The following is a 14533-nucleotide window of genomic DNA, read 5'->3' as shown; positions in this document are numbered from 1 at the left end:
TGTGTTTCTTGGGTTCAAGTGCCACATCGGCCTGTCTGCTGTCAGCACAAAGCCTGCTTTGGATCCTCTGTCCCCCTCTCTGTCCCTCACCTGCTCACACATACACTCTCTCTTTCAAAGATAAACATTAAATAAAAATGTTCATTAAAAAGAAGGAAAGCTATATGTGCTGCTAATGTGAATGCATACTTAACATTCCATGCATAAGCTTATGCTGGCTTTAAAAAACTTCAGTGGTTTTTAATGTTTTTTTAAAAACATTTGTTTATTATTGAGACAGAGAGAAACAGAGCATGAGTGGGGGAGGGACAGAGAGAAAGGGAGACACAGAATCCGAAGCAGACTCCAGGCTCTGAGCTGTCTGCACAGCACCTGACGCAGGGCTTGAACCCACGAACTGTGAGATCATGACCTGAGCCGAAGTCTGTCGCTTAACCGACTGAGCCACCCAGGCGCCCCCAGCAAGTGTCTTAATACATGTAAACTAAAACCTAAATGTACTCCTTATATAGTTGCTGTTATTATGTTGACAAGAATAGCAATGATTAAGATTCCAAATCTCCTCTCGGTACATTCAAACTACACAATCCTGGGGATAACATCCAGTTCTTTATCTTATACTGAACTATACTTCATACTATCACATTGTTCGGTTTTTACATTTATATCTTGGTATAAGTGATGTGATTATGGTATTGTGGTTTCCTTAAAGAAGGAAAGGAAGGGATCCTGTAGGTTTACTTATAGTTTACTTGATTTTTTGCTTTGGGTAAAAATCATTAATCTTCAGGTGATATTCAAAGCTGTTAAGAACATGCTTTGGTTAAAAATTGTACTACTTGTGTCTTTCTCTGTGGCTTCTATTAGTAGTAGCAATTTGTTTTATGTAACTACTATTTTCTAACCATTTTTATTCTTCTTGGACCTCCTAGAAAGTGGTGTTAGTTCATAATGCTGCTGTTATTCTGAACTACATATTTTTAGGAAGCTTGGTTATGGCTATTGATAGTTGTTAGAGATATAAAAACTAAGTTTAATGTTAACTCTTAGAGATTCAGTAAATACAATTTTTTAATAGTAAAGCAGTGATAACAATTACAGGCATTGAGGGCACCTGGTGGCTCAGTCAGTTGAGCATCCAACTCTTGATTTTGGCTCTGGTCATGATCTCCCAGTTCGTGGATTCGAACCCCATGTCCAGTTCTGTACTGACAGCACCAAGTCTGCTTGGGATCCTCTCTGCTCTCTCTGTCCCTCTCCTGCTCATGCTCTCTCTCTTTCCAAAAAAAAAAAACGTACAGACATTGATATGTGCAAAGTTATGCAAGATTATATGATGGATATTCAAATACTAATATTGCTTTCTATTTTATACTTAATATCAAGGTGGCATTCACAGTACTTGTGAAGTTTTACTGATATAATGCTTATGATTCTGCAGGCCTGATACTTCTCAGGTTTTCACATTTGGGGCTTCTGCATTCCAGAACAGCAGATCTTTATCCTATACGTGAATGGCATTTTAGCGTTTCTAAAAGCTAGTTGCTACTGAGCATTCTCTGTGGTGATTTTCTATGCTGACTAATTACAGAACAAACTGTATAATTCTTTTTCTGAAAGAGCTTAGCATCTTAATTGCATGTAATTCGTGTATCAAGCATCAGTGTACATAAGAATCACTTGGTGTTTGTTTAAAAAATGAGGATTTGAGGACTCCACAAATCTCTTCAATTTAGTAGGTCTGGGGATCGCAACCCAAGAATCTTTCTTTTTATAATTACATTGGGTGAATTTAATGCAGGTATAACACATTTAGTAAAATAGTCCACATTTAGAAAAACAGAGACTTCCTCAAGAGAAAAAAATCAAAATATTTAAGAGTTTTGCATCTGTGTAATGACAGCAATTGACCTAAAAAAATTTAAGATGTTGAGAGGCACTGTTCACTTAAGTATGATCAGTATATCACTCTGCTATAAAGAATAAACACTGAAGGATGTAGCCCACATAAAGAATGATTAGAGTATAATGAGCCTAAAAGATGACAAAACAAAATGTGTCCTCTTTCACAGTTCATGAGCCTTCTATATTTTTCTTTAATTAATTGAGTGACCTACTACCTGTTGGATTTAATTCCTCTTTTTTGAAAATTTTCTTGATTTTTAATTCCTAGTGAAGTGTTATATAGGTAGAATCAGAAAGTTATGCAAAGTATTAATGGTCTCCATATCACTTTTTTATTTTAAGAAGTCTCAAAATGTGACTATTAAAAATGAAAGAAAAGAGGATACCACACTACTAGTTCAGATCAAATAAGAGTTATGGTCATTGGTGATCAAAAGTTACCTAATGTGTCCAATGTTAACTTATGTAATGTAGGTATTTTTCTTATGATAGCTGAATAACCAACTTTGAAAGAGACCATAGATCTAATACAACCTAATTTAAAAAAATCTAATAGTACCTTCCTCTCTAATGCTGAATAATAAGTGGCTTGCGTTTATGGATTTTTTTGTTTGTTTTTTGAGCCTTGGAAATATTTCCTCTTCCTATTATAAAACAGTGCTTCCTAGCATAGTTTAGTCAATTGGCAGTTCTTATCATTCCATTAAAGATAAGGAGTCTGTAATGTATGGAAGTATATGGTTACCTCTTTAGTGGTTCGAAAGGTATTAATTAAGATTGGAATTTGTATCTCCACTTGAATGTTGCCATTAACTCCTGATAAATACAGCTGTCCCTAAGACCTTCTAAAACTGCTCTTCTTTTGCCTTTTTGGAATAAGAATAACACACTGTACTTGAAAAGTAAGGAAAATGTAGAGGACAGAATTGTTATTGATTTTACTAATTTACATGTAAAATGTATACTCACATATACAGTATATAAAATATTACACTAAAACCTATTGGAATATTTGTATATCTTTGTGACAAATGCTTTTTAAGATTCAGGATTTTTTCATGCTTTCTGGTACTGTTTTGCACATCAGTTGTATCACATCTCATGGAAGGTATAGTTAATGGAGTGGAGGAGGTTTAGCTTAAACTGGTGAATGGACTGACTTTTGTAGATGTGCTGCAGGCTTACAAAGATTTTTTTAAAAGTTTTAATGTTTATTTATTTTGAGAGAGAGGGAGAGACAGAATCCCAGGCTGGCTCCATGCTCTCAGTACAGATCTCAACTGGGGGCTTGAACTTAAGAACTGTGAGATCCTGACCTGACTCGAAATCTAGAAGACTCTTAACCAACTGAGCTACCCAGGTGCCTCAAGGCTTTTTAGTTTAGTTAGAACCTCTTATGGCAAGTGTTTTTATAACCAGAATCAACCATAAATGTTTTTAAAACCAGGTGGTTATTCTGCTGACTAGAAAATCATTAAGAAAATACTAAGTAACAAAGAAATCTTTGCCTTCCTGTGATATGCTTTAACCTATTGCTTAACTGGCCTTCCATAAGAGTTAGCATTCCCATGATATTTTGTCCATATCAATATACATTTGAGTGCTGATTTCTTACGTTTCTTGATTGCTGAAGATTTTTACCTTGGCTGCAGAGGGACTTCTGTATCACAAATGATTTTATGTAACAAAACTATTGGTTTTGCCTAGAGTATGTAATTTTAAAGTTTTTACTCCACTAAGTGAAATATTTTAATTAATATATAAATATTTTATTAATTTTAACTGTTATACACAGAACAATAATATATTCTTTTTGTAAAGCCAGAATTCTTGACTTCTCTCCTGTGTTCATTTTATGCCTCTGCCTCATACCTATTTATTATGCATTTCGATTCCCCCTTAACAAAACTGTAGCTCATTGTTTAGCCTTTTTATTCTCAATTTCTTTATAAAAGAGGATAGTGATTCCTACCTGGCCGAGGCTGCTGTGAGGATTAGGACATGGTGGAAACTTAATAAGTAATAGCCAATTATATCTTTGGAGAGATAAAGTTAATTTACTGTTGTTATCTTACTATCCTCCAGCATCTAACGGTGCTATTTTCAGGGGTAGATCTTTCTGTATTAAGTAGTTAAATAGATCCCTGTTGCTTTTGTTTCTTTTCATTCTAGCAGTGTAGAGTTAGGCTTCGTATGCTTGTTTGCATTAGCATGGTTTTGTCTACTCTGATCAATTATTGAGAGAGACTTAGCTTTGTGATTTTCCTCAAATTAAGTTTTAGTATTTATATGTAACACAATAACAGAGATACTACTTTTGTATGGTTTTGCACTCAATAGTCTATTCAAATACCATTTTGGGCAAGTAGAAAACATTTCATAGAATTACTAAATCCTTATAGTCTGACTTTTTCCTTTTGGCATACTGTAGTAAACATCTTGAATTAAGAAAGAGCTAAATATATACACCAGTTAATTATTTTACTCTTATCAAAATGCCAGAGTCACTCTTCACTGCCTACAAATTTCGTGTTCTTTTGGATACTTCTAACATGGAAGTTACAGAGGAAACTTGTTCTAAATGGAACTTCCTCATGACTTTGATAATTGGGGATGTCCTGATTATTAGGTTCACTGTGTTGTTGGGGTTTCTATGTCTCTTTCAGAAAATCTGGAAAAGTATATAGCTTTTCAGCCTTGTATAAAGCACTCAGATACATACTTTTGTATAGTTTTATGAATTAAAAAAAGTTTCTCTTTGTTAACTCAAAGGTGGAAGCATTCCTATTTAAAATCATAAAATTGTTGGTACCACAGTTCTCTTTTGAGAAGTCTTTTTTGTTCTTACATTATTTCTACCCATGATAAAGTATGCTGAAGTGAAAAGTATTTTTTCCTTCAAAAATCTAATTATTTCAAAGTGATAAGTTTATGTTAGTTTGTTTATATATTTATGTTGAGAGAGAGCGTGCATGCACGTGCGAGAGCATGGGGGAGCAAAGGGGGAGAGAGAAAATCCCAACCAAGCTCCGCCGTCAGCACAGAGCCCAACATCGGGCTCAAACTCACGAACTCTGAGATCAAGTCCTGTGCTGAAGTCAAGAGTTGGACACTTAATCGATGAGCCACCCTGGTGCCTCTTAAAGTGATTATTTTAAAAAACAAGAACTAAAGATTTTAAATTGTTGAAATTTCTCATTCGAACCTTTTGAGGTTGCCATTGATTAATGATGAAACACTTCAGAAAACATTTTGCATAAATTTGATATTATTGATTTTTCCGATATTCTCACATCTCTTAAATGTGTGTGCACATGGGTATGTGTGTGTCCATTGTCACCATCTTTTATATTGTAGGCTTTAAGGAAAATTGGAATTTTTAAGGTTTTATTCTTTCATATACTTATGTATATTAATACAAACATGAAGAATTATTTTAAGCTTGGTACAATAATTTCATAATCTTGAATTTTTAAAAGAACAGTGGTTTATTTATTGGGCTTGATGACATCATATGAATTATAGTTTTGTTATAAATGTTTAGAGCACTGTTAATCAAGTGTAGATTAGTAATGTAATTGTTGGAGGATGTTGTGTTTTATCCTGTCATTGTGTCTGCAGGTGGTCATTAATTTCTGCATTATTGACAGTGTACAGCACAGCTCCTTTTGTGCAAACGTTATGGTTCTTTTCATTTTTTCTGCATTGTCTCCTGCATGTAAGACAATTTAAACTAGATGTCTTTACTCTTGAAGAAAGAATTGACTGAGGTAGATAAATACTGAAGAGGTTGAGTGCTCTTACATAAGTTCTTACCATGAAAAAATAAGTTTACGATTAAATATTATTAAAGCAGAGTTTCCCTTTATTCACATTAATTTATTCTGTTAGAATGGAAAGACATCTAGAATTGTGGAAATTAAGATTATATCCTAAAATAACTATTTCTGTGTATATATTGCTTCCTGTGTATATGTTATTTTCATAAGATCTACAAATATTTATTAGTATGTGTTTGCATTATAAGTATCTGAGGTAAGGATTCCATGTTTTTATATTTTCTTCATAATGCTGGACAATCAGGTGTCTTCTGAGAGCATTTTCTTTTCAATACATTTTGTAAATGTTAGATGTTAAAATAAGAGTACGTTTCTGAAAAATTAAGCCTATAAAATTTTTTTAAATGTAGTAAAAGTAAAAACTTTTGAGAAAGCTTCTGTGCAATGACTCACTTTTGAATTTTAAGAAAATTTCATCTTTCTGACGTTTCCTTGTTTCAACCTTTAATTCTAAATTTCTTACATCCTCCTCTAGCAAAAGAAAAATGCTGGATCTTATGACTTTAGAATTTGGCAGCCAGTATACTTCTACTAAAGGAAGTGTCATGCGTATAAGTAGAGGTAGTACAATAATCCAAGAATCATGACAAGAAGTCAAACAGTGTCTGGAAGTTAGCGATGCTTCATTGGTAACTGTTCTGAACAAAACCCATAATACTTCTTTTTTTTAAACCAGGTTTTTGCTCATTCTTCTAGGATTAAAAGGTAATCTAATCATTGGTGCTTTGATTAGGTGGCTGTGAATGGAGACACTTAAGCAGTTGGGAGCAGCCATGTAACCTGTGTTCAGTATCGACAGAATGAAAAATACACTATGTACTTTTTAAAAGGTTTAGAAAAATAACTAACAAATAATGGTTCTTACGAATACTAAGCCTTTACTAAATAGCAATAACATTGTTTGCAGTGAAATGTTTACTTAGCGTGCATAAATTCTGTTATCTCTTGCTTCTTGTAGTGTTTGATGACGGTGACGAGAGAACACTGAGACGCACTTCACTTTGCTTAAAAGGAGAGCGACATTTTGCCGAGAGTGAGGTAGAGTGATGTGGATGGGCTTTATGAATTGAGTAACTTCTAACATTGAGGCAAAATGTCATTTAGTTTGTATGTTGTTTCTTATCTAGACACTTGACCAGCTTCCCTTAACAAACCCAGAGCATTTTGGAACTCCTGTAATTGCAAAGAAGACAAACAGAGGAAGGAGGTCCTCTCTTCCTGTGTGAGTTTCATATACAGTAATATTACAGCTATTACATCAGTAAACAAATGAGTTCTCTAGGATGGCTAAAATTGTTTAGATAACTTTTCCATAGTATCTTGTATCATTATGTTAGACATTTTACCTTGAGCAGACCTTGTTCTTAATTATTCCCATTACTCTGAGAATTATCATAACTCCTTTTTTATTTTTTTAATGTTTTATTTATTTTTGAGAGACAGCATGAGCAGGGGAGGGTCAGAGAGAGAGAGGGAGACACAGAATCTGAAGACGGGCTTCAGGCTTTGAGCTAGCGGTCAGCACAGAGCCTGACGTGGGGCTCAAACTCACAAACCATGAGATCATGACCTGAGCCGAAGCCGGAAGCTCAACCAACTGAGCCACCCATCCAGGCGCCCCTATCATAACTCCTTTTTCAAAAAGCCTGTTTTTCTCTTGAGTTACTTTGCCTAATTTTGTAATTGATATTTTTTTTCTATTTTAAGTGAATATACATATTTTTTAACTTTTTCATTTCAAAACCATTTCAAACTTAGAAGTTGTACAGTAAACTTTCATATACCTATCATCTGGATTGACTCACTAATTGTTAAAATTGAGGGGAGGCGCCTGAGTGGCTCAGTTGGTTAAGCATTCAGCTTTGGCTCAGGTCATGATCTCATGGTTGGTGGGTTCAAGCTCCATGTCAGGCTCTGTGCTGACAGTTCAGAGCCTGGAGCCTGCTTTGAATTCTGTGTCTTCTTCTCTTTCTGCCTCTCCCCTACTCATGCTCTCTCTCTCTCTCTCTCTCTCAAAAATATTAAAAATTTAAAATTTTTGACACATTTGCTTTACCATCTTCTCCATGGATATATAGCTATTTTAAAATTTAATGATTATTTTTTATTTTTTATTACTTTTTAATGTTTATTTTTTGAGAGAGAGTATGCACGCAATAACGTGGTAACATAACTGGGAGAAGCAGAGAGAGGGAGGGAGAGAGAGACTTCCAAGCAGGCTCCCACTGTCCGTGCAGAGCCTGACTTGGGGCTTGAACCCACGAATCATGAGATCATGACCTGAGCTGAATCCGAGAGTCCAACACTCAACTGACTGAGCCACTCACGTGCCCCTAATGATAATTTAAATTGGTTCAGCTTTCTGAGAGTATATTGTAAGCCTCAGACCTACTTTTACATACTTGAAGAATAAGGAAATTCTCCTAATATAGCTGAAGTATGATTACCAAATTCAGAAAACTTAACATTGATAGAATGGTATTATCTAATAATGTGTAGTCTATATTTCAAATTTTGCCAGTTGTCCCAATAATAGCTGTTATAGGCATCCACTGAATTCAGGATCCAATCTAAGATCATGCATTACATTTTGTTTATATGGTTTTTTTTTTTTTTTTTGAGAGAAAGCGGGTGCAAGTGAGCGAGGGGCAGAGAGAAGAGAGAGAGAGAATACCATGAGGTGCAGAGGAAGAGAGAGAAGCAGGGCTTACCTGAAGTAGGGCTCCAGCTTACCTGATGTGGGACTTGAACTCAAGAACTGTGAGATCTGACCTGAGCCAAAATCAGATGCTTAATCAGCTGAGCAACTTGAGTGCCCTAGTTTATATGGTTTAGAACAAAATTGTTTTTTTTAATGTTTTATTTATTTTTGAAAGAAAGAGAGACACCATGAGCAGGGGAGAGTCAGAGAGAGAGGGAGACACAGAATCTGAAGCAGGCTCCAGGCTCTGAGCTGTCAGCACAGAGCCCGATGTGGAGCTCGAACTCATGAACCATGAGATCATGACCTGATCTGAAGCCAGACGCTCAACTGACTGAGCCACCCAGGTGCCCCTATATGGTTTTTAAATCTCCTTTAATTTGGAAAAGTTCTTTAGCTTTTTTTTTTTTTTTTGGTCTTTTCATGACATTGATGTTTTTGAAGAGTACAGGCCTGTTTTGTAGACTGTTCCTTACCATGGGTTTGTCTGCTTTTTTAATTGTCTAGATAAGTTAACTTAAATAAACCTTTACATGTTTTTTGATGATATCTGTTGATAACCTGTTAGGAAATTAGAGTTAGATCTGGCATCTGGCATACAGAAAAGGTAGAAGGACAATCTTTTTTAAAAGAATGTATTTGACACAGTAAGTACTTTGTGATAACATATTTAGGCTTTTCTGTTCCAACTGGTGGTTGGCATAAGAGCTAAGTCCAAATCCTTATTCATCTAGTGACATGGGCTCAGTTACCATGGACAGCTCAGGACTACTTTGGGACTAGGGAAATATCCATCTCTTCAATTTCAGTAAGAAGCTACCACCCTAGAGTAATCCAGATTAGAAGTAGAATTGTTCATGTTAAATTCACAGCACTCTGTCTCAGCAATGGTGTATGTTAAGATCATGATAGAGTTATTCTGACTTTTAGTAACGAAGATGAAAAGGAAGAAGAAAGTAGTGAAGAGGAAGATGAAGATAAGCGACGTCTCAATGATGAATTGTTAGGAAAAGTTGTAAGTGTGATATCTGCATCTGAGAAGACTGATTGGTATCCTGCTTTGGTAAGTAAGATTTCTTTGCAGAATTAACCAGCCATTTAAAATTTTAATATGGATCTGGGGCGCCTGGGTGGCTCAGTCGGTTAAGCCTCCGACTTCAGCTCAGGTCATGATCTCACGTTCGTGGGTTTGAGCCCCGCGTCGGGCTCTGTGCTGACAGCTAGCTCAGAGCCTGGAGTCTACTTCCAATTCTGTGCCTCCCTCTCTCTCTGCCCCTCCCCGCTCATGCTCTGAATCTCTGTCTCAAAAATAAATAAAACATTAAAAAAAATTAAAAAATAAAAATTAAAAATAAAAATTTTAATATGGATCTTTAAGAAGCATTTAAAATATTTTGAAAGTGTTACACAAATTTAATTTGGACTTTATTGCAAAATTGAGCAATCCTACTTAAGTCTCACATACTTCGCTGTCTTCATTATTTCCTTTCTTAAATCTTCTATAATCAGTCATTTATTGGGATCTTTCAGTTCTTCCTTGAAAATGTGTGCACTGCCTCTTTTTATTCTACTCCTGTTACCATTTTAGGCTTGATTTATAGTGATTTCCTCCAGGTTCCCCTAACTTGATTCTTGGGTTTTTTGCTAAATTTAGACGATTTTCAAAAACATCTTTTATATAGAGTACTTTTTAAATACTGATTTGATCATGATAGTCCTATTCTCAAAAACCCCAAAAAACTTTGACAGACTGCCATTTCTGGATTTTTTTAGATGAATATCTGAGTCCATCCTAGTTCTTAGTTTGTTTCCCATTTTCAGTGTAAGCTTTGTACTCAGGTTCTTTCTTAACTGCTCCATGTGTAACACACTTCTTTTCCAAACTGTTACCCTTGCCTTAAATCAATTAGTATTTACTGAGGATGTGCTGAGAGGTACTGAGTTCATCTGTAAGTTCCTTAGGAGAGAGAGAAGTATGAACCGTGTAACACATTGCTCTCAAGGACCTTGTTATGTATATCTAAGAGATTACACAGCAATGGAAAATTATATAGTCATTTATAAAACTTGGTGCAGATACTGGAGTAGCAAAGGGAGTATTGGGGAAAGGAAAGGTAGGTATACCTAGGTTTTGGAAATGGCAAGTCTTGGATGGCTTGGGCAATCTAATCTTTGCTTACTCAGGGAAGGAATGAGAAGAAGAGATGGGCAAGAGAATTATTTTATGAGAGGAATCAATAATACTTGGTAATACATTTTCCATTATCTCCTTTTTGTGCTCCTCTCCTTTTACAGATCTTAAGGCTCAGCTCAAGGCCTACATTTTCTGCAGAGTCTCCCCTAACTACTCTAACATAACTATTCCCCTTTTCTGAGCTTTGATATGACCTATATCTCTAACAACAGTGCTGGCCCAAAATGTGTCCCGAATTAGATTAGAATCCTTTAATGAACCCAGGCCAATTTTTAACATTTCTCTGGGCATGTAAATACATTACTCAATTGCTATATATAATAAATTTACCTGAAAAAGTCTGAAAATCCTGAGTCTTTCAGGCAAACAAGTAAATGGGTTTGGATTCAGAATATTCAGGTCATAATTTGCCAAGATATTTAAGAGATTTTTTAATCCCTTCATTTACTCAACAGACTTATTTGCCAGGGAATGTAGAAAATAAAGGCGGAGTGAGACACTAATCTCACATTTTATTAATTTTAATGCAGAGAATAACTCAAGTAACTATGTATACAATAGTATATGTCCAACAACATTAGGACTTCATGTCCTGAGCATTTACATTTATTGAAGGAAATCCTGAAAGCCTTCGTGAAGCTGGTGCTTTTGAACTGAGCCTTGACGGATTTAAAATTAGTTAAGCAGAGCTTCTCTAGAGGACTTTCTTAGAAGAAACCAGAAAAAGCAGAAAAACAAAGTGTGTGTTCATGTAACTATTTGCTCTGGAAATCCATTTTGGCTAAATATTAGACATGGATAGGGGGATAAGAGGAAGTAAGACTGGGAAGATAATTTGGATCTAGGGCAGAAGGGTCTTTAAAAGTTCACCCCAGGAATTTGGCCATAATTCTGCATAGAATTTTGCAGAAGAGAAACCTTATTGAGCTGCATGTTTTGGAATGTTAATGAGGCAGTAGTGTGTTGAACGGATTGTTGGGATCACTGGAGATGGCAGGAATCAATTTGGAGGTCATGATAGTGGTTTGCAGGTGAGGTAATAAGCCCTGGGCTGTGCCTCCTTATCTTTTAAGACTTAACCTTAAGCCTTTGCTGCCATACCTCTTCCTTCCCCAGATCGGAGACATCTTCTTCCTAGTTGTTTTCATATCTCTGTACTTGTCCTGCACGGTGGTTCTTTTTGTTTTTACCTCTCCATTGTGCCATTAGTTCCTTCAGGGCAGACACAACTCTGTTATTTCTCTAATAATTACAAGCACCTAACAAACACACAAACATTTACTATCATCTGATGTTAAGGCAGCTGATATGACAGCCAGGAATTTTTAATTATCTGGATATATACTGTTTAATATGATAGCCATGAGTCCTAAGTGACTGGGTACATTTACATGTAATTGAATTAAAATTAAATAGAATCAAAAATTCAGTCCGTTGCCTTAGCCACAATTTAAGTGCTTGGCAGTGCAGATACAGAACATTTCCATCATTGCCTAATGTTCTGTGGGTGGTGCTAGGTTGTAGCAGAGGGGCTACTGTTAGGGGTGATAATGAGCAGGTAAATTTCAGCCATTTATTAGTAGACTTTAATTTTTAAAAGATATTAAGTGCCTTAAAGAATGTATAGAGTTTAGCTACTTACTAATGTTCAGACATTTATTACTTGTAAAAGTTAAGAAATTAAAAAGTTCTTTACTCAGGTTTTCTTTGATTTGATTTCATTACTAAAAATTGTAATGTACTGGTAAAAAAGAGAACTTAGGTATTTATTTTAAACACATAGCAGATTTCAAAATAGGTCTTAATTCAGGATATTTTAATTATACTATGCCAAATTTCCATCACAGACCCTATGTTTGACTTTTTGGACAATAAGTGAATTATTATGTAGCTTAGAATAAATCCTAGTTTTTTAAAGTGGTGGTCTTATTATTTATAATGTATTAACTATTCATTGTATAATCTAATAACTGAATAAATTAAATATCTAGAAAACCATTGTTTTTAAGTAATTCATTTATAATGGAAATTATGAACAAGTAAGCTATTTCTTACAAAATAAAATTCACTTGTGAAGTGAGGGGGATCCAGAATTACTCTTTTTAAAAATGTGTATTTTTTTTGAGCAAAGGAAATTAGGAACCAATCTGTTCTTTATTTTATATTGCAGGTAATATCTCCTAGCTGTAATGATGACATCATGGTGAAAAAAGACCAGTGTTTAGTTCGATCATTTATTGATTCTAAATTGTGAGTCACTTAATAGTCTTATGATAGGAGACAAAAAATGAAATCACAGTGATAGACCCTTCCATAGTCCATGTGTTATTTTTAAAAGCCTGATCATTTCATGAAATGTCATTATATATCATGCTTTTATTTCTTTGTAATGTAGTTTATTTTTTCCTGAAAAATTTTATGTAAAAAAACTAAAGATAAGAATACTTAAGTTTTTTTTTTTTTTTTTTTTTTACAAAGCATGGTATTGCTTCTCTCTTTAATTATAAAAATTTGGTACTTTTATTATGCATACTATTTCATATTATGAACTATGAAACTAACTTTTCATGGAATATTACTAAATATTACCAAAATAACTGTTCTGAAGTTTTTCATGATTAAGTCAGATTTTTTAGAAACTTTAACCTCAGCTTTGTTTTGTTTCCCACAGAGGATGTTAAATAAAAAGTGTGTATGTGTGTTTGTATGTATAAATATATATAGAGAGAAGTAATATAGAAAATTTAATACATCTTACAATGATAAAAATATTTTAATCTATTATTATTGGGTGTTTTTGTTTACTAAACTGAATGGTAAATTTAAGAAATAGCAAAGATCAGGGATGTCTGGGTGGCTCATTTGGTTAAGCATCTGATTTGGGCTCAGGTCATAATCTCACATTTTGTAAGTTTGAACCTGTATCAAGTTCTCTGCTATCAGTGCAGAGCTTGCTTCAGATCTTCTGGCCCCCTCTGTCTGCCCCTTCCCTGCTCGTGCTCACGCTCTCTCTCAAAAATAAACTTAAAAAGAGAAATAATAAAGATGAAAATAGACATTGTGTCTTCAATAAGGAAAATATGCTGATATAAACTATCCCATACCATGTGTGGGAAGGTTGCATAGATTGAAATATTACAGATGGAGGCTTTCAAATTAGTGTATTTTGAGTATGTGAATCTTTAGAATTAAGATACTAGTTTTGGGGTTGCTCAGTCATTTAAGCATCCAACCCTTGATTTGAGTTCAGGTCATGATCCCATAGTTGGGGAGTTCAAGCCCACTCTGTGCTGACAACACAGAGCCTGCTTGGGATTTTCTCTCGCTATTTCTCTCTTTCTCTAAATAAATAAATAAGCATTAAAAAAAAATCCTAGCTTTGACTATATTACCTCTTGCCTTTTTATTAAGGATTAGGACAGGAGTGAGTTTTTGTTTTTTTTTTTACATTTATTTATTTTTGAGAGAAGGACAGAGTGCGAGCAGGGGAGCGGCAGAGAGAGAAAGGAGATGCAAAATCTGAAGCAGACTCCGGGCTCTCAGCTGTCAGCACAGAGCCCAAATCAGGATTCAAACCCTGAACTGTACATCACAACCTGAGCTGAAGCTGGACGCTTAACCAACTGAGCCACCCAGGCGCCCCAGGATCTGCATGGTCTTTTAAAAACATTTTATAGGCAAAATAATTTTGATTTTGAGGCTTATATTTTTCTATGTTAACACTATTTGTCATAATTTTTATTTAATAATGGTTTCTCTCCCCTTTATTCTTCTATATAATTAGTTATTCTATAGCAAGAAAGGATATCAAGGAAGTAGACATCCTCAGTCTACCTGAATCTGAACTCTCTGCTAAACCAGGTAAAATAAGGATGACTCCATCCCTTATTTCAT

General features: G+C 34.9%; 1 protein-coding gene across 7 annotated transcripts in view; it reads left to right on the top strand.

Moving 5' to 3' along the window:
• The window catches only part of ARID4A (AT-rich interaction domain 4A), a 66452-nt gene that overhangs the window by 7878 nt on the left and 44041 nt on the right, over positions 1 to 14533 (top strand). For all 7 annotated transcript variants that reach the window (XM_029951075.1, XM_029951073.1, XM_029951070.1 and 4 more), the window contains 5 exons: positions 6703 to 6782; positions 6872 to 6966; positions 9376 to 9508; positions 12810 to 12889; positions 14424 to 14500. In XM_029951075.1, the coding sequence (XP_029806935.1) occupies positions 6703 to 6782; positions 6872 to 6966; positions 9376 to 9508; positions 12810 to 12889; positions 14424 to 14500 (465 nt within the window). The remainder of the gene's footprint in view (positions 1 to 6702; positions 6783 to 6871; positions 6967 to 9375; positions 9509 to 12809; positions 12890 to 14423; positions 14501 to 14533) is intronic.

This window comes from Suricata suricatta, chromosome 9, assembly GCF_006229205.1.
Source record: "Suricata suricatta isolate VVHF042 chromosome 9, meerkat_22Aug2017_6uvM2_HiC, whole genome shotgun sequence".
NCBI classification, from domain to species: domain Eukaryota; kingdom Metazoa; phylum Chordata; class Mammalia; order Carnivora; family Herpestidae; genus Suricata; species Suricata suricatta.
This window is presented reverse-complemented; position numbering and strand designations above follow the sequence as displayed.